This window comes from Mustelus asterias, chromosome 22, assembly GCF_964213995.1.
Source record: "Mustelus asterias chromosome 22, sMusAst1.hap1.1, whole genome shotgun sequence".
NCBI lineage: Eukaryota > Metazoa > Chordata > Chondrichthyes > Carcharhiniformes > Triakidae > Mustelus > Mustelus asterias.
The window spans coordinates 27,212,953-27,234,371 of record NC_135822.1 but is presented as its reverse complement, the minus strand read 5'-3'; the positions used below and the strand labels follow the sequence as shown (position 1 = coordinate 27,234,371).

The 21,419-nt window shown below is 46.0% G+C and overlaps 1 protein-coding gene across 1 annotated transcript in view; it reads left to right on the top strand.

Annotated features, from left to right (window-relative positions):
• Positions 1-12,936: 12,936 nt before the first annotated feature.
• Positions 12,937-21,419, top strand: part of LOC144509759 (uncharacterized) — a 34,135-nt gene continuing 25,652 nt past the window's right edge. Inside the window, exon 1 of the mRNA XM_078238547.1 lies at positions 12,937-13,232. Within this exon, the coding sequence (XP_078094673.1) occupies positions 13,160-13,232 (73 nt within the window). The 5' untranslated portion in view covers positions 12,937-13,159. The remainder of the gene's footprint in view (positions 13,233-21,419) is intronic.

The window sequence follows — 21,419 nt, the reverse complement described above, 5'->3', positions numbered from 1 at the left end:
GTTCGTTAGCTGACCGATGCTATTTTAATGAAACACACTTTGAGGCATATAGAAATACACAAAACAGGAGCAGGAGGAGGAGGCCATTCAGGCCTTCGAGTTGCTCCATCATTCAATAGGATCAAGGCTGATCCTCTATCAGTCCATCTCAACACATGCTCTCCCCATTACCCCTTGACACATTTAGCATCTAGAAATCTATTTCCTTCTTTCAGTGACTTGGCCTCCGCAGCCTTCTGTGGTAAAGAATTCCACAGGTTCACCACCCTCTGAGTGAAGGGGTTTCTCCCCTCATCTCAGTATTAAATGGCCTGTCCTGATCTTGCAGGTTTACGGAGAACAGTAGAGCTCAAAGAGGAGGGGTGCTGGGGGGGGGTGTGGGGCGGGGGGTGTTGGGGGCGGGGGGGGGATGATGGGGGCAGAATGCTGGTTTTCCATACAGCACAATACAGAAATTGTAATATTAATAGAAATGAACGTTACACCACCAGCAGTCCCCAGGGCCATGAGTGAGGGAAATAGAACCTTTTGTCCGGCAAGAATAGGTGCAGACTGACTGAATGGAATATATATAGAAACCAGCTGCATAGCATCCCAGCTCACAAATTTAGAAACAAGCTTCGATTTATTTCAGTACAGGCAGCCATTTGCTGAATCCACTCTGTGGAGTTTTGTTTTATTCATTCATGGGACATGGGCGTCGCTGGCCGGCCAGCATTTATTGCCCCATTCCTAATTGCCCTTGAACTGAATGGGGCCATTTCAGAGGGCAGTTGAGAGTCAACCGCATTGCTGTGGCTCCAGAGTCACATGTAGGCCAGACCGGGTAAGGACAGCATGGTGGCACAGTGGTTAGCACTGCTGCCTCACGGCACCAGGGACCCAGGTTCGATTCTGGCCTTGGGCGACTGTCTGTGTGGAGTTTACACCTTCTCCCTGTGTCTGTGTGGCTTTCCTCCGGTTTCCTCCCACAGTCCAAAGATGTGCGGGTTAGGTGGATTGGCCATGCTAAATTGCCCCTTAGTGTCAGGGCGATTAGCAGGGTAAATACGTGGGGTTTCGGGGATAGGACCTGGGTGGGATTGTTGTCAGTGCAGTCTTGATGGGCTGAATGGCCTTCTTCTGCACTGAAGGGATTTCCTTCCCCAAAGGGCATTAGTAAACAGGATGGGTTTTTCCGACATTGGTTTCATGGTTATGAGTAAATTCTTTATTTTTTATTGAATTTAAATCCCAGCATCTGCCGTGGCGGGATTCAAACCCGGGTCCCCAGAACATTCACTGAGTTTCTGGATTAATAGTCTAGTGATAATACTGTTCTGTGCTGTACTGTTCTATGTTCTATTGCAGTGATAGTGGAGTCAGACGCTTCAGGAACATTTAAGCGGTTATTGGATAGGCACATGGAGCACACCAGGATGATAGGGAGTGGGATAGCTTGATCTTGGTTTCAGATAAAGCTCGGCACAACATCGTGGGCCGAAGGGCCTGTTCTGTGCTGTACTGTTCTATGTTCTACTGGGCTATTACCCCCTTGAGCCTGAGCCTGAGTGAAGTGTGATTGGTTTTGATGGTTTTGTTTTCCCTCCACTTGTGGAATGATGGAACGATACAGTCCGGAAGGGAAGCATTTGACCCTGCTCTGTTGGCTCTGTGGTAAAGTCATCCAATTAATTCCACTCCCGTGCCCTCTCCCCACAGCACTGCAATTATTTTTCTCTTCAAGTGTTTATCCAAATCTCTTTGGGAAATTACTCTAGGATCTGCAACCACCATTCTTTCAGGCAGCACAGACCTTTACAACTCACTGGGTAAAAAAATGCTTCCCTAATGTTACTTCTCTCTTTTTCAATCAACTCAAATCTCTGATTACTGATCCTCTGGCCAGGCAGCAGAAAAGGCTTTTTTTTCCTTTATTTACTTTATCTAAACTATTCATGGTTTTGAACACCTTTGTTCAATCTCCCTTAACCTTCTGTGCTCTCAGGACAACTGTCCCAGTGTCTCCAGTCTCTCTAACTGAAGGCCCTCATCCCCCAGCAACATGCTGATAGAGTCCTTCTGCACCTACTCCAAGTCCTTGATGTTTTTCCTCTGGGGCAGAATTTTATGCTGGCCCCAGGGCAGATTCTGAGGCAGTGGGGCGGGGGAGTGTAAAATTGTATGCATGAGAATCCTCCCCAGGATCCTGCCTGCCCTGACCCCAGATTAATTTCACAGTTGGATGGGCAGGGCCTTGGTTGGGAAATCCACCCTTATTAAGGCCCTTGAATGGCCACTTAATGGTAACTTAAGGGTCTTTTACCATCCAGCCTACGAGTAGGATGAGAAATAGAGAAATAAACATTTCGCCATCTTAGGTGGGAAGTAGGGGTGAGGGTGCCCTCTCCTATTGAATCTTGGAGCTCTGCCTCTCCCTTCCAGCCCTCCCTGCCCTCCCCAAGCCTACCATTGATGCTGCAATCACCCCTCCTGCCCCCCTCCCCCCCCACCCTGCCTCCAGACCCACAAGAGCATCCCCTTCCCAGGACTTAGTTCCAGGCAAAGAGTTGCAGTACCTCTCCTGGCCACTGCCGCTGTGTGCCTGGATGATTTGGAGAGCTGTCAGCCAATCAGGTTAGCCAACAGCTCTCACGGGCAGGACTACTTTCCAAGGGTGAGCAGAAATCCTGCCCACTACCAATCGCTGCTCAAGTGAGTATTAAATGGTAGTGGACCTCCGAGAGTCAGGGGTAATGCGTTACGCACCAACGTTCAGGATGGCGAGCACCGGGCACTTACCATCCTTAAACTTCTACCCATAGTATTGGTGCTCAGAATCGAAGATGATAATCTGACTAGGCCAACAATCCAATACATGATACAGAGCTAGGATAGCTTCCTCCATTCTGCACTCTATTCTGCTAATAATCAAACCAAGGATTCCATGTGTTTATTAGAGGCCTTCACAACTTGTGCTGCCACCTTCTAAGATCTGCATATGGACCCCCCCAAGATCTCCCTTTGCTGCTATCAAATTGTATTTCTAAGCTCATATTGCCTCTTCTCGTTCTTGCTAACAAAACATATTATTTCACATGTCACTGCTAAATTTCATCTGCTGCCCATTTGATCCAACTGTCCCTGTCCTTCTGAAATCCTATCATATCCATCTCTTTGTTTGCCACGTTTCTGAATTTAGTATCATCTTCAAAATTTGAAATTATGCCCTACATGTACAAATCCAAGTAGTTATATATATATAAAACTGGAAGTCCCAAAATCCAGTCCGTGGACGGTGTGGATCACAGGTTCCGGCTGAGGTTGGGCTGCTGCATTTGGCCTCAGGATGGGGAAACAGCAACCATGTGGTTCTTCTGCTCCAGGCAATCCGGCTGGGGAGTCGAGAATAATGGTAGGGGGTGACAAAGGCATCAGTTTGACTGTGACATTCCCCCATCCCATCGCTGAATAAATTGTTGGCACTCCCTCTCTAAGCTCACACAGAGAGAATGGCCCCTCGGGTGAAGTACGGAGATTGATTATGGTCCTGAATGTCACTGGGGGGGGATCATGGAATAACTAGCAGCGCACAAACCAGTTGGAAATGTATTCCTATGTTTGTTTATCATTCACCATGAGTACCCACGCCATTAGTAATCTGTGGCTTGGCTCCGAATCCTGCTTACATTGACTCCTCTCATTTTATTTTAAGACATCAATGTTCTTGGCCCTAATGACCAGTTGGGGGCTGCAAGTTGGCACAGAATCTCTGAAGTGTATTTATAGCAGCGAATTAAAGGGAAGAGGTTCCTGCTATGTAGCGTTCTCTCTACAATTCACCATTAAGTATCAGCTTTCAATAATTCCACGGGAAGACACCCAGCACAGACCAACTCAGAATGTTTCTTTAGCAGAGAAACTGATACTGATGACTTGCTGAAGTCTCTCTTTCAATTCCATTACCTTTATTTGTGATGTGATTAAGGGAAGGTGATGACCTTGTGGTATTATCGCTAGATTATTAATGCAGATAACTCAGCTAATGTTCTGGGGACCCGGGTTCGAATCCCGCCGTGGCAGATGGAAGAATTTGAATTCAATAAAAAAAAAATCTGGAATTAAGAATTTACTGATGACCATGTTGATTATTGAAAAAACCCATCTGGTTCACTAATGTTCTTTAGGGAAGGAAATCTGCCATCCTTATCTGGTCTGGTCTGGGCTACACGTGACTTCAGAGCCACAACAATGTGGTTGACTCAAAAATGCGCTATAAAATGGAGGGCAGTTATGGATGGGCAATAAATGCTGGCCCAGCCAGCGACGCTCATACCCAGTAAATGAATATATACAGACAAGATATCAGTGAGAATGTCCCAGCTCTCCTTCAAAGTACAACCCTGGGCTCTTTAACGTTGCTTTAACATCTCATCTGAAAGATGGTACCTCCGACAATGAAGTCCTTTATCAGTGCGTCACTAGATTGTCAGCCTGGAGTTTTCAGCTCAGGTTCCTGGAGTAGGATTTAAACCCAGAACTTTTTTGATTCGGAGGGGAGACGGCCACCACAGTGAATCAAAAAGATATTGGAGGCAGAATTCTTTATCTGTTTGTGTGTTTGGGCAAATTCTCCTGGTGAGAAGATTATGGTTACTTTAGGTGGTCTTCCTGATACATCTGAACATCCACAGGTTGAGTAGGCACTGACAATGCCAGTCTTCAGCATCAGTAATCACAGTACTCAATACTGAATAGAGATAGCTTGACGGAGTAGCAGCAGCCACGCAACGGTGCGAACTTCACTGATAATTCAACACAGTCCAAAGTTGCAAACAGATACGTTCTTTGATCTCATGATCTCCAAACATCAGCTTCAAATTTTCAAAAGAATTTTTGAAACCATCCACAAATATAACTCGCTCTCTAATCCTGCAGTGACTTTTGGAGTTTTTAATTATAATAAGTAATTGCTAGGCTGGTAGAGTTAGAACACTCGGAGGTCGAGTTTTTTTCTAAGCAGTTAAAACATTAGAGGAACGAACTTCGATGGTGGAGTTATGGGTCTAGAAAGATGGCCTTTGGACAGTTAGATTACACGGGACAGAGAATGGCCATTCAGCCCCTCGAGCCTGTTCCACCATTCAGTTAGATCATGGCTAATCTGTATCTCAACTCACTTATCTGCCTTGGTTCTATATCCCTTGGTACTGTTAGCTAACAAAGAATGTCAGTTTTTTAAATTTGCAATGCAACTGGTGTCAACTACGTTTTATGGGGTATAATTTGAGATTTCCACAACCCTTTGAGTGAAGAAGTGGTACTTGTGTGGAGTTTGCACATTCTCCTCGTGTCTGCGTGGGTTTCCTCCGGGTGCTCCGGTTTCCTCCCACAGTCCAAAGATGTGCGGGTTAGGTTGATTGGCCAGGTTAAAAATTGCCCCTTAGAGTCCTGAGATGCGTAGGTTAGAGGGATTAGCGGGTAAATATGTGGGGGTAGGGCCTGGGTGGGATTGTGGTCGGTGCAGACTCGATGGGCCGAATGGCCTCCTTCTGCACTGTAGGGATTCTATGATTACTTGACCTCACCCCTGAACAGCCTTACTCGAATTCTAACGTTATGCCCCGTTGCTCTGACTTCTCCCACTGGAGGAAATTATTTCTCCCTGGTTGGAATTCTCCAGATGTTCACGCCAGCGGGATTCTCTGGTCCCACTGCAGGGAATGGAGATTTGGCTGAGCGCCAAATTCTCCCTCCTCACTTGCAGTGGCTGTGGGGTGTGAACGGCCAGAGAATTCTGGCTTCAATCTACCCCACCAATTCCTTAGTTATGTTAAACAACTCTATCAGATCTCCACCTTAATCTTCTGCACTCAGGGGAATGAAAACCTACCTTACCACTCACCGGATAGGAGAGTCACTTGGAGAGTTAAAGCAACAGGATTTAGGAGCTGGGGTAGGCTCCTCGAGGTTGCTCTGTCATTCAGTAAGATCACATCTGGTATGGCGGTGTTCACAGCGCCACATTCCTGTCTGTCACCCATAATGATGGCCCACGTGACTTCAAAGCCACAGCAATGTGGTTAACTCTCAATTGCCCTTGGGCATCTAGGGATGGGTAATAAATGCTGGCCAGCCAGCGACACCCATGTCCCATGAATGAATTTTTTTTTAAATCCCCCAAAAATTGATCTAAATCAGCCTTAAATAAATTCAACGGCCCAGCTTCTCTGGGGAAGAGGACTCCACAGACTAATGACTCTCTGAGAGAACAAAATCTTTATTTTCAAAGGGAGACCTCTTATTCTTCCCTGGTTCTAGTCTCCACCACAAGTAGGAACATCCTCCTGCTAATCTACTCTCTCAGATCCCCTCAGGATCTTACATATTTCAATAAGATCCACTTTGATTCTTCTAAACACCAATGAGTATAGGCCCAACCTGCTCAACCTTCCTTCATAAGAAAAGGTCATTATCCTAGGAATGAATCGAGTAAACATTCTCTAAACTGTTTCCAACGCAATTATATATTTTTTCAATAAAGAGATTAGTGCTCTGGATGTGGTTTCACCAAGGCCATGTACAGCTGCATAAAACTTCCCTACTTTTATATCCCATTCCCCTTGCAATAAATACCAACATTCCATTTCCCTTCCTAATTACGTGCTGTAGTATGTAACATAATACACTGTGGTAATGTAACAGAGGGGGTTAGACAGGATCTGGATGAGTGAAAGACCTTTTCCAGCTCTTGATGCTTCTTCTGTAATGAAGTCATTTATTACTCTTCTGTATATGGGCACAAGTCCTTCCCTTCCCACCTCAATGATCAGGGAGATGGATTCCGCTCTGTATCTGTGACTGCTGATGGGATTAATTGAACCCTCCCAGATTTTGTGATCTGACTGATGGGCCTGTATGTAAAGGCGTTAAATAAATACAAGTTGTTGTTGTTCTTGATCAGTGACTATCGCTATTCAATCAGTGAGGATGATACAATTGGCACCGACGCTTTTGGTGCTGTAGGCCCATGCCTCACAACCAGTAATGTTCACAATTTTGCATCTTTGCACCTTTCTCCTGCTCTACTTTGATTTTGAATAGTTAAAGACATTCTGTATTTTCTCACTTGATTGACTGGGGTTCATTGGCACCCTCAGCAGCCCCTGCCCCCCAGCAGTGGAGGCAGCTTGCCAATGGCTGCTAATGGGATCTTCCAGGTCCGCTGATGTCTACGGTGTTTTGCATGGCTGGCCTGCCACTGGGGAAACTGCCTTGGCCTGTTTTCCCTGACCTCGTTAGCTTTCCATACTGGCCAACACAACTGGTGTTTAGATCAACCACTGTCATCTGAGGCCTTTGTTGCAACCCAATCCCCTTTTTATCCCATTGTTGGAATCTGTGCTCCTCGCTGTTTTGGACCCACCCCCTTGAACACTTCTCTGAATCTCCGCTCTCAACCTTTTGCCAATCACCTCAAAACCCATCTTTCAGTCCCCTCTCCTAAGGACTCATCTTTTAATCTATTTTTCCCTTCTTTCTTTCTAAAGCATGCCAAAGGTGCTATGTATCAATGTCTGCTGTTGAACCTGGAATCTTTCTGTTGTGTTTGGCTCAGTACTCATATTTCATGCCGGGTCTCATCTCTCCGTAGCTCTCTCACTATTTACAGCTCCACAATCACATCCCTGCCAAATGTTCCAATGCCTCAGACTCGGTGGCCTCTTGTGTGTATTATCCTTCCCTTCACCCCACCATTGGTGAGCATGTCCTCAACTGCTAGGCCCCTGCAATTCCCTCCCTAAGATTCAGTTTCCATCTCCCTCTCTTCTCCATGGATCGGCACGGTGACACAGTGGTTAGCACTGCTGCCTCACAATGCCAGGGACATGGGTTCGATTCCCGACTTGGGTCACTGTCTGTGCGGAGTTTGCACGTTCTCCCCGTGTCTGCGTGGGTTTCCTCTGGGTGCTCCGGTTTCCTCCCACAGTCCGAAAGACGTGCTGGTTAGGTGCATTAGCCATGCTAAATTCTCTCTCAGTGTACCTGAACAGGTGCCGGAGTATGGCAACTAGGGGCTTTTCACAGTAACTTAATTGCAGTGTTAATGTAAGCCTACTTGTGACACTAATAACTTAAGAGCCTCATTAAAACCCACCATTCTGACCAGATTTCTAGTCACCCCCCCAGTTAATATTCCCTTCTTTAGCTCAGTGCTCCTGTATCTGGTTACGCCACGGGACAAGCCTTGTGATGTTTTTCTCTGTGAAGAGCACTACACAATGCAAGTTGCTGTGGTCAATGATGTTGAAGATGGTTGTTATTGACGATGGCAGTTGTGCAGAGCTGCAATGTTTGAAGTTTTTGTTCTTTAGCATAGATCTTGAGCTGGTTATGTGATCGAGTGTTGGTAATGGGGGACGGGACGGTGCAGTGTACGGAACGATTATGTCTTTCTTGCTTGTGCGGACTGCTCTCTGCGGCATGATGCTGCATTCAGGCCAACTGAACAGATGTTGAAGGATACCGAGAAGGAAGTAATAAAATTATTGGCAGCAGCTCATGGAAATCACATTAAACAAACTTTAAAGATGTTATTACTCCTGTCACTCCATGGTACTCCAAAAAGCCCTGTGAAGTACCAATAAAGTATCTTATCACATCTTCCAGAAATGTTTCAAAGCACTTTACATACGATGAATTATGTTGTCCGCAGCAGCCATTTTGTGCTCATCAAGTATCCAAACTGTAAGGAACGGCTGGTTAATTTTGTTGGTTGGGTGACAGAGGATATTTTGCGAACTACCTGCGTTTCTTTGAATATTGATTGGGATCTTTGGCATCTAACCAACCCACCAGCACAGGCATATGGGGCCTCAATTTAATGTCCCATCCAAAGAACAGCATTCCTAACAATGTTGCGCTCTCTTGGTGCTACGCTGGAGTATCAGTCTACATTATGCACTGAAATTCTGGAATTAATCATTAATTCATAACCTTCTGAATCAGAGGTAAGTGAGCCAAACAAAGATGAGGGCAAACTAACGTTGGTGAAGAACACTGAAATGTCTTACGCATCACTGGAATGGAACAGATAGCTTAAAGCTCAGTTACTGAGGCAAGCTGGAGTTGTTCCATACAGAGGGTTATAATACTCAGACCCACATTTCCACTCCCTGTGTCGGATGCTCAGGGATGGGAGAATTCTCGGCTCCATTGTACAATAGCAGATTGGACGTTGGATTTTCAATCTGGGGGGGGGTGAGGATGGACTAGAATAGGAGTTAGGATGGGTGATCTGGAAAGAAATGAGGAGGCTGCTGACTGTTAAGGCAGACAGTGCCTATCTCAGAGCTCCTGTTCTGAGGGCAAAATTTTTAAAAATTAAGATTAAAATATAAAACATCCCTCTGACCCTTACCCCTCACATCCCGTTACCCCTCACATCCCCACACACTCCCCATGGCCCATCCATACCACCTCACGCCCTCCATTCAATCTCCATGGCACCAAAAGCCCCTATGCCACCGTCCCTGACAGCTTTAACAGTTCTTTGGCAGATTAGACAAGTCTTTGACAGCTTTGACAGTTTTTTTGCCAGTTCGACAGTTTTTTGACAGCTTTCACCTTCCAAACCCATGGCCACTTCCATCTAGAAGGACAAGGGCAGCAGATACATGGGAACACCGCCATCTGCAAGTTCCCCTCGAATCCACTCACCATCCTGACTTGGAAGTATATTGCCGTTCCTTCGTAATCGCTGGGTCAAAATCCTGGAATTCTCTTCCAAACGGCATTGTGGGCCAACCCACAGCACATGGACTGCAGCGTTTCAAGAAGGAAGCTCACCACCACCTTCTCAAGGGCAACCAGGGATGGGTAATAAATGCTGGCCAGCTAGTGTTGCCCATGTCCGACGAACAAATTTTTAAAAAGTTCTTTGACAGTTTTGACAGTTCTTCAACAGCCTAGCAGTTCTTTGTCAGCATTGACACCTCTATGCTACTTTAACAGTTCCAATGCGTTTCCATAGTTTTTTGTCAGCTTAACAGTTATTTGATAGCTTTGACAGTTACTTGACAGCTTTGATAGGTCCATGGAGTTTATGCACTTCTTACGCACAATGATGTCTGTTTTTAACAATCCCAAAGGGTACTTTACCTCCAAAAAAGGTGTCTCAGGATAATATCCAAAGATGTACCTTACATATCTAAACAAATGCACCAAGTTTAGACCAGCCAGTTCTTACCTGGTCTAATCTGAATACACTCCTGGCCTACCAAAATCCCACCTAAGTGGAGGCAGCCGATGATTTAAATGGCTAGCTGCCTCTGTAAACAGTGTGAGCATGAACACTGACCCAGCTCCATTCCTGCCCCTGCATAAATGAAAAGTGCCATGTTGGGTGGAGGAGGGTTGGGGAGGGGTCCTTTGGAATTTCAGCTATTTCTGCTACATTCGCCAAGATGAAGAGCTTCTCCGTCATGGCAAAGATGTGGGCCTCAATCTCTGATTTGTCTCCTTAGGTTGAAGGGTTGGGAAATCAGCCAGCTTCTTGTCTTACTGCATTGACTGCTGTTGAGTGCTCATCCACTGGAGTAAATTAGATCCAAGTGAATACAGTGTTCAAGAGTCAGCAAGCAAATTTTCTCAACCAGACCATTTGTAGAATTATTGACCAGATTCTCGTGCACACTAGGACAGGGGTAGGGAGCCTCAAAATGATATTTAAAGGGATGGGGCAATTGAATGATGTGTCACAGTTGGTGGACAACAATTCTGAAAGCCCTTGGCTTAAAGTATCAATACACTTGCAACCATTCTCAAAATGTACACTGGTTGGCCTGTGGGAATTGGGAGGGTGGAATTAGGAAATGACTGGTGAAGAAGGGAAAGACAACATGCGCAGACATACGAAGGAGGAACTCAGGACTAACTCTTTGTTTACCCACTGCTGAAGGGGAAGTGGCCTTTCCCAAGATTGTTTTGAAGAGGCATTCCCTTGGAGTCACTCCATGGTACAAGACCTGCACGCCAACATGCTTGGAAGGCAGGCTGGAGGCTGCAGCTGGCCTTTACTGTCACTGGCTGGCCAGCCGCATGGGCAGCATGGTGGCACAGTGGTTAGCACTGCTGCCTCAGAGCACCAGGGACCCGGGTTCAATTCCAGCTTGGGTGGCTGTCTGTGTGGAGTTTGCACGTTTTCCCCGTGTCTGCCTGGGTTTTCTCCGGGTGCTCCAGTTTTCTCCCACAGTCCAAAGGTGTGCAGGTTAGGTTGATTGGCCTCTTGGAGGTAAATTGCCTCTTGGTGTCAGTGGATTAGCAGGGTAAATACGTGGGGTTACAGGGATAGGGCCTGGGTGGGATTGTGGTCGGTGCAATCATAAAAATCATAGAAACCCTACAGTGCAGAAGGAGGCCATTCGGCCCATCGAGTCTGCACCGACCACAATCCCACCCAGGCCCTACCCCCACATATTTACCCGCTAATCCCTCTAACTACACATCTCAGGGACAATTTTTAACCTGGCCAATCAACCTAACCCGCACATCTTTGGACTGTGGGAGGAAACCGGAGCACCCGGAGGAAACCCACGCAGACACGCGGAGAATGTGCAAACTCCACACAGACAGTGACCCGAGCCGGGAATCGAACCCGGGACCCTGGAGCTGTGAAGCAGCAGTGCTAACCACTGTGCTACCGTGCAGGCTCGATGGGCCGAATGGCTTCCTTTGGCACTGGAGGGATTCTATGATTCTATCCTCCATGTCACCAGGAGGAGGCCTAACAACAGGTGGCAATGCTCAGCCTCTAGCCCCTTACTGAATCAGACTGTGAGGCCTATTCCTCACTCGAGTTGCCAGCTATGAGTGTGCTATCTTGAAGGGCATAGGTGTTATCCATCACCTGGGCGTGTTTCCTCTCATCTTTACCATGTAAATTATAACGTGCTGTAAGTGAGTTCCATCTGGACCTCCTCTATAATGGCATGTGGACTTCCTTTATAGTGGCAGGGACCTGAAATAAAGGTCAGAAAGAGGGTAGACGGTGTGGGGATATGTCATTACCATATCTTAATGAAGCTGGATTCAGGTCAGAGTTTCCCCATTCCACCCCGCTCCCAGCTTGCCGGAATTGTCGGTAGTGAGCAAAGGGGGCAGAGAATGGGTAATGTTTCCATCTTACATCTGGGAATAATCTAGTGTAGAAAACCACATTCTCCCGTGGAGAACATGCCTGGCTCCCATTCCATTCTTTTAAAATCCCACGGATGATGATGTACTCCCTCATATCATCACGATTAAGAAAGGAGATTTCCCTCCTGGGGTCGCTGTCCCTTTTACCAATCCATGTCTCTCTTGTGGACTGATGCATACAGGGATGCACAAGACAGGAAAGTTGCCCCAGAAAGAAAGTATCCATTGAGGTCAGGGATTAAACTTGGCTTTTGCTGCCCCCATGGTCAAAGAATTTGCCCAGACTCAGGAGAGCGTGCGGTACCTGAGTTGAAACTTTCAGAGGAAGTAATTGCTAGGGAAAAGCATTAATAAAACAGGAAGCAAACGTTTGTTTAGTTTGTGATTAGGTATGGAATATTTTGGGGTAGTTAAAGGAATTCAAATCAATAATTTAAAAATGCTTTCATTACAGCTATTCTTTCTCCAACGACAAATTACACAGCCATTAATTTCTCAGCCAATCCCCCTCAGAACTCCTCACTAAATATATCTCAAAGAACTGGATTCCTTTGAGATGAAAGATCTCGATTTCTGGCACTGGCCCACACTGTTTAAAGTGGGCACAGACTAAATGAGTCTCAAGCTTATCCTGAATCTGACATCATTCAAACTCCCCCCCCCCCCCCCCCCTCCCCACCAGTGTGCCTCCAGGCCCACCCCCCCACCCTCCCCAGCCACCCACCCTCCCTGATCCACACCCAATCCACATCACTAAGAGGCGTCACACTGCCTTTTCCTGCAAAACTTCCAACCCAAATATATAGGAGTCTGGAAGCCAGGGCTGTTCCTTGTTTTCTCCCAGACAGTTTGCAAAGCTGAACTAGAAGTCTGCTTCAAAGGCTTGCTCGGCGATTTAGCTTTTCAAGTGCCCACTGGATCTCGCTGGGTTTTAGTTTTGAAGCTGAGAGAGGCAGGTTAGATCCTCAGAAAATAAATAAGTATGTTCAAGATGGGATTCAGATACCTAGTTCTCCTGTCCCTGGCTGCGTTCCTCTGTATTTCCGCCCAAAGAGGTAAGAAAAATCATTCTTTCAAATTGGAAGGGGTGAGGTGCGCAGGGAGGGGAGGGGGCAGTGGAGCAAATGGGGATGGGTGGGAAAGGATGGGGTATTAATATTTACCAGTTTTGTGAAAGATTTCTGATGCCATTTATATGGAAGAAACAGTGGTTTTAAAGCGCTGAAATATTTCAAAATTACACCGTGATTTGTGATGGAGGAGAAAAGTTTCTTTGAAAATGTTTAGCCTTTTAAAAGTTACCTTTTAGTTTGCAAAATTGGGAAGAGTTCCATTATTTTAAAAACAGACAGTCCAATTCTGTTTGAAATATTCTGCGTGGCGTTTCTGGGGTCTTGATTGTCTTTATTTATGATTCATTTACAACCAAATAAGGATTGAACAAATACTGGATGAGTGCACACACTTTGTTGCAAAATAGTTTACAGCGAGTGAGAAATCCCGCTCTCAGGATTTCTGAGGTTGTTCTGTTAAGACAGTGAATAAACCGACAGCAAATAGATAGAAGGCAGTATCCTCACTGAAATCTCACTGAAGTTAAACACGGTGGGATTAAATTACAGCTTTGAAACCACTCCAAGATATACACTGTATGGTTTTGTCCAGGACTGGGTCCTGTTTCTGATGAGCCCTAAGTCCCGATGCTGCATCACTAATACAAGTAAACAAAGGCATTAAGGAATGCTCGTGTGGAACAAACTTCCAACAGGCTGGTAACGATGTTCACACTGACTGATTATAGCAATAGAAAATGCTATATGCACACCTGATGGTTGACTGGGCAATTGTAAAATGTTCCCTATCATGTGGAACTGAATCATTTCAGACAACTAATGCCCTAGCTTCAGACATGTGGCTGTGCTGAATTTGCTGACTATGATAACTCCAGGAGTCAGCTCTGAAGGAACCGTGCTTTTATTGCACAAAATGAAAATAAGCAACAACCACAAGCCTGTGGTGGACACAACAGAGGTCCCAACTGGGACTAAAAGGTTAATGCACCCTCTCAAGGTCTTGGTCTGTACATGGATCGGTATATGAGCTCCAACTGGCTGGCTAATTACCAATCCCCAGGGAGATCGTATTCAATGAGCCCAACTAGAAGGTCAATTAGTGATTCCCCCTACCGATCATGAGGGTTATCACACTGACCTCATCTAGATGTCGGTAAGGCCAATACACTTAGGTCTCTTTGACTCAGTATTTCCACCCCTGCTGGATAGTCCACATGCTTGGATGCTGAGGAATAGTCACACATGAATGGCTCCTTGTACGGGATACACTTATATGTCTTCCAGCACCTCAGGAGAAGAGAAAGGAAGAAAATCATGAATAAAGATCCAATGGGACTTACTGACTTTCATGCTAATGGGCTAAAGAGGTTGTGGAGTGTTGTCATGAACATGAGGATGGATGAATATTCTGCAGATTGCTTTATTCTTTTGGGAACCAGGAAGAAATAACACACAACTTTCCTTCAGGAGATTAAATGGATGGTGTGGAGTTGACATTGTGGTAAACTCAATGCAGTAGACGCTGGGCTGTGGCAAGTTTGGGGCTGCAATGGTGTGCAATTTGCAGCCTTGCCCCTCTATATCTAAATATTGAAGCACAAGGCTCTCGCAACATGGACTTCAGACCTTCTTTCATTGCTCCAGGTGAAGCATGAAGAACCCTCTTTGAGGATAAGTCAAAATTTGGGGTGTGGTCCTCGAGTTAGTATTGTCAAGAAACAAGGCTTGGATCAGGGTTTATCAGGGTCTTGAAGGTTGAGATAGGGACATGGGTCACAGCATAGGCTGGAGTTTTGAGAATGCCTTGGGAGTCAGGAATTGCTCAGGTTTAGGCCAGGAGCCATCAGGGTCAGGTAGCAGAGCGGATATTGGGACATGGGCCGGCAACAGTCGCGAAGGGAAAAGGAGTTGGGAATAGGAGTGATGGGAGTGGAGAAGCAATTGATTTATTTAATGTGAAGTCCTCCACTTTCAAATAAGTTACTCATCATCTTTGGGTTGCCACTTATTGCCTCAGGGGAAATCAGTTTCAAAATGAGTTCATGCTATGGTTCAAGAAGATGTTAGGCCCCAGCCCCTGTTTCAGGCATGAGTAAAAGTTGTCCCTGGTTTGTCTTTATCCAATATAGAAGATGTCATAATCCTGGAAACATGCACACATCTCCTGTCTTCAATATTGGGAGTGTTGTCATCCAAGCAGCATTTGCGAAGCAATCTTTAGACCCATGTATAACAGCTTGGATCAGTTGGTAGCCCTCTCACCTCTGAAGGTTGTGAGTGCAAACTCCACTCCTGAATTTCAGCATTCAGTCTAGGCTGACACTTTGGTACAGTATTGAGGGAGTGCCACATTGTTGATGGTGCTAAATTAAGGCCCTATCTGCTTGGTCCAGTGGATACAACAGATCCCATAACATATTTACAGAGAAAGAGGCAGTTTTAGGCTCAGCTAAGTCATCACACTAAAGAGTCAACACCCTTTGCCTTCCAAAGGACGCCACTGCAGGAATGGGAACACAGGCTGAATTTTCCACTCTCTGGCTCAGGGGAAACCTTCTTATGGTTCAATCGAACATTATTTTATTACCTCAGCTTTGACGCTTGTGATTTACACATTTGTGTTAACCATAAAGGGCAAAACAGGACTTACAATTTAAACATCTCGTCCATACAAACTGATGGATGAAGGTTTTGGTTCTGTACACCATTCCACGGGGCTTTTGTGTTTCCACTATACAAGCTACCTTTCCCTGAAAGTTTCACCAGTGTGTGATTCTGTAACTCTGATGACACAATGGGTAGGATTTAATGGGCCCATTCACCATGGGCGTAAATTCTGTTAAGGCCACAAATTCTTGCAAGGGAGGCCACAACGTGACGTGTACCGGCGAGATTTCAGAACACAATCTTCCCCGCCCTCCTGCCGATGACGTGATCCAGTGGATGATTTTTATAACATTTTAATATCATTAAACGGCTTTACACCATAGCGTCCGACCCCTGCCCCCTGGCGGTGTGCCATCATGCTGGTGCGATTTACGACTGGTTTTCAAAAATGAAAAACCAGGTTGTGAGGACCACAGCAGGGGTGCGGCAGTGCCTGATGGCCCTGGGGTTGAGGGCCAAGGCTGGAGATTACCCCCTGGCATTCCGAGAGGGCACTGCTGGAGGAGCTGAGGTGGGCACTGCCAGGAGACACTTCCAGGGGAGTATCCCTCCTCCACTGAGGGAGTTTTTATGTGCTGATTAGGGCATCCTTAAAATATTTAAAAAGCATAAGTACATGGATGGGAAAGGATGGATAAGAGCTGCTCATTTCTATGACATCAGAAGGCAGCTGTCAAGCTCTATGTGCACAGAAAGGGAGAATCATAGAATCTCTACAGTGTAGAAGGAGGCCATTTGGCCCATCAAGTACTGACAACAATCCCACCCAGGCCCTATCCCCGTAACCACACATATTTACCCTGCTAATCCCCCTGACACTAATGATAATTTAGCATGGCCATTCAACCTAACCCACACATCTTTGGACTGTGGAAGGAAACTGGAGCACCCAGAGGAAACCCACGCAGACACGGGGAGAACGTGCAAACTCCACACAGATAGTTACCCAAGGCCAGAATCGAACCTGGGTCCCTGGCCCTGTGAGGCAGCAGTGACACTGTGACACTGTGCTGCCCAGTGGACAGGCCCTGTCCATCATTTCAGATGGTCGGGAGAGAGATGGGACCATTTGGGTAAAGGAAAACAGTAGACTCCAAGTGTGACAGGTTAATTCAGTTGAGCGGGATTATAGACAACTTTATTTACTGTGTTCATGGACTGAGATTGCCCATACTCATTCCTGTGAGTTGGTGAAGGGTACTCTCATCCATCACTTTGGGTTGGATTAGGATCCATGCTCAATGGTGAAATGCCAGTGTCAACTCACTGTACTATTCTGCCACTTTCAGTGATTGCTTTTATCTCATTCTTCCATTTGTATATTTTTATATGATAAATACTGATAAGGGTAGAGAGCTGAGGCAATAGGGAAGGGGAAGAGAACCAGATAGGGAAGATGTGAGACTCTGGGTTTTATTTAATCTGTGGACTTGTCAGAAACATTAGCTCAGGATAAAGAGAGTCTAATTAAACAGCGGGAGAAACGGTGCCAAAGAGACGAAAGCTGGGAACACAAGAAGAGATTTACATTGTACCCAATTTGATACCCAGACTGGTATCTAGTTTGGCATCTAGTTTCTTGTGTACGACCAACAGGAGCTGGTTTTCATCCATATAAGCAATAATGGGGCAAATTGAAAGGATTCTGCTCCCAGATTCATTGGGGCGAATTTTACCATCCCGCCTGCCGTGGGAATCAGAGCAGGCGAGGGGCGGACCATGGAAAGGTCCGTTGACCTTGGGCGGGATTTTACGGATTCCAGAGGGCATAAAATCCTGCCCACTGTGTGGAATTTTCCAAAAAAGTGGCAAGTTCTGACTTAAAACAAATGAGTTTCTCTCCAGAAACATAGCACTAGCTTTCCTGCATCTGTTGTACATAGTTTGTGTGGAAGGGTTGGGCTCGATTAACTGAATGCTCTTTTTCATATAACTTTAGTGAACTACCTGGAAGTAGTTCTTTCAAGATTAATCACTTTGAGTTGGTAGTTGGACAAACAGTGACAGTATTAACCATTGCTTAACTAATACTCACGACTGAGATATATTTCCCTCTTTTAAGGAGACGCTGAAAGGGAAGCTAATTTGGAAACTATTGTTTATGGCAGATCCAGATTTCCTGCAACAAAATAGAGGCAAAAATCATCAATTTTGGGGTATATTATCCCATAGCCAATGTGTGCCTGTATTTTGTGCACCTCCATAATTGTAAAGGGGTAGTTCCTGCCAGTCCTGACAGTCACCTCAAACAGGCATATGTGAAACTATTTAAAGTTAAATGGGCTGTGCTGAGGAAAGCAGGCAGCAGCTTTGCTCAGGATTATTTGGTCTAAATGTGGCCTTACCAGTCATGCTTAAAGGGACCACTGTGTGCTGCTTACTTTTTAAAAATCTGCTATTAGCACTGCTTCCTGACAGCGCCAGGGACCTGGGTTCAATTCCAGCCTCGGGTCACTGTCTGTGTAGAGTTTGCACATTCTCTCCATGTCTGCGTGGGTTTCCATTTAGCAATTCATGCTAAGTTGCCCCTTTGTGTCAGGGGGATTAGCAGGGTAAATACGCGGGGCTACAGAGATGAGGCCTGGCTGGGATTGTTATTGGTGCAGGCTCGACGGGCTGAATGGCCTCTTTCTGTACTGTAGGGATTCTATTCTATGATTCTATCTCATGTGGAGCCACTGCTCCCTTACTACTCCACCCCTCGTTCTCTTACCCTTCCACCACTAGGGTGGGGCTGCCAGTCCAAACTGGAGCAGAGCAAAGTGGCAAGTAGCCTCCGAAAGTGCAGCAGATGATGTTTAGTTCACTGTAATGATAAAAATGAAACTCAAGGCCCAAACATCAGTGAACCTCTGGCCTCCAGCTTCTAGTGTGTGCCAACTGTTCTTTGGATCTAGTTGCGAAAGCCTTCAGAAGCAACACAGTTCTGTTTATAGAGGCGCTTCGAGAGAGGCTCATCTACGATCTGTTTATAAATGCTAACACTGTGTTCAAGGAGCATATGTAGCTGTCTGAAAGAAGACATACCTCAATGGAAAGACATCAGCGTCAAATATAATTTCTAAACCATAAACAAACAGCCTCCTGAAATACTTCCTGAGATAACTTCTAATGCACATGTGAAATATATTTTTAACATATTTAAATAAACGACCAGAGGCAGCGACCAGAAGGCCACAGATGTGATCCTCAATTTGTGGTGTGAGCTGATACCACACACATCTGCAGTGAGGGTCCCCCAGAATTTGTTGTAGCAAGTCCCTTCTACCGATGCTCCAGCTCTCTCTCCTGCTTTCTTCAGGGCCTCAAAGTGAATCATAGAATCCTTACAGTGCAGAAGGAGGCCATTTGGCCCATCGAGCCTGCACCAACAGCAATCCTACTCAGGCCCTATCCCGGTAACCCCACGTATTTATCCTGTTAATCCCCCTGACACTATGGGGCAATTTAGCATGGCCAATTAACTTAACCCGCACATGTTTGGAGCACGAGAGGAAACCAGAGCAGAAACAGGGAGAACGTGCAGACTCCACACAAACAGTGACCCAAGACCAGAATTGAACCCAGGTCCCTGGCCCTGTGAGGCAGCAGTGCTAACCACTGTGCCACCATGCCGCCCACAAGTGAGGCCATATGGTGTGCAGTATCATTCCATTGTCAACACACACACACACACACACACACACACACACACACACACGTGTTACTATTACGTGGACTTCAGGAAAGCTGAAAATAGGAGAGAGTGGATATTTTTTTAAAGTCTGTTTTTCTTAATTGCCAGCATCAGATGGTGATACTCAACACTCTCCCCACAGCTGACGTGCCGGGCAAGTAGCCATTTGCTACCGGTTTACAAAAGATAATAAGCTCCACTTTTAAAATGATTTGATGGTGTGTGGCTGGGAACATGACTGGATGTTGTACAGGCAGAAGCTAAGATCCTGAAATTCTACATGGAATCAGGCTGTTCCTGTGCCGGGGGTGTGGGAAGAGAGGACAATGGAGAGGATGCCTGTGGAGGGCAGCACGATAGAGTTAAATAGTGGAGCTGGATAGCTGGGTGAATGGATTATGTGTAGAGAAGACAGGTATGATTTGCAAGAAATGTAGAAGGTTCAGAGAAACAGTTAATTTTTCAGGTCAACAAACCTATTGTTAGTTCCAGTAATGAAAGGTTACCAAATCTCGTGTTCCTATCTCCTCAGAATTTCCAATCTTTTCTGCTTTTGTTTCCGATTTCCAGCATCCGAAGTATTTTGCTTTGCGGTTAGGCTTGGTGATAATGCCTGAGGGGATTTCATGGGTGGCACAGTGGTTAGCACTGCTGCCTCACAGCATCAGGAAACCGGGTTCAATTCCCAGCTTGGGTCACCATCTGTGTGGAGTCTGCACATTCTCCCTGTGTCTGCGTGGGTTTCCTCCGGGTGCTCCGGTTTCCTCCCACAGTCCAAAAGACGTGCTGGTTAGGTGCAATGGCCATGCTAAATTCACCCTCAGTGAATCGAAACAGGTGACTAAAGGATTTTCACAGTGACTTCATTGCAGTGTTAATGTAAGCCTACTTGTGACACTAATAAATAAACTTAAAAACTTCATCACATGACTTCCTACCTTCGATCTCTCTGCCCCTTCAAACAACTTGCCCTCCCATGCCCAGTTTTTTTGATAACCATTAATTGAAAGTGATCAGGGAAAATAAAATACTTCTACGATTTTTCTGCTGCATCGGTCTCCTGGAGATTAATGAAGACTCTGCAAGGTGGGGGCAAAACCTTCTTATTGTCTGGGTGCTCCTTGCTGCAGTGGCCAATTTATTCACCCACTAAGTCTTTGAGTGAGCTCTAATCATCAATATTTTACATCTCTTTTAGTAACATTTACTCTTGTGTCAGCTGTGGCTCAGTTGGTAACACGCTCACCTCTGAATCACAAGGTTTCAGGTCCTACTCTCAGGGGTTGAGTACAAAATATCGAGGCTGACAGTCCACTGTCAGAGCTACTGGGTGGGATTCTCCGATCTTATTCACCCCCCCCCCCCGCCCCCCCCCCGCCCTCCCCGCCGCTGGCTGCCAGCGAGAATGGAAGATTTGGTGCTCAGCCAGAACTCCATTCACTGCAGCGGCAACGGAGAATCGCAGCTGTGGACGAGGGCGGAGGTTTCCGGCCACTGTCTTTCGGGTGCAATTCTAAGGCCCCATTGGCATTGGTGGTCGTGAAAAGCACTATATAGATGGAAGTCTTTCTTTTCTTTCTATGGAACATGTCTAAAATTGATCAGGATTTGTTGAATCTAAAAAACAACTTGGAGTTTAAGAGACATGCTTGGTAGGGGAGAAAGAGGAGAGGTGATTGGATACAGGATGTGCCATGACTCTCAGGGAAAAGTAAACAGCCCCTGTAGGCGGCGGTTAACTGCCATTTGGTGCTCATAAAGGAGATTTGTTTCAAACAGGATCTGAGTCCTAGCCTCTGGCATTCAAAATCTACAGCCCTGGGACC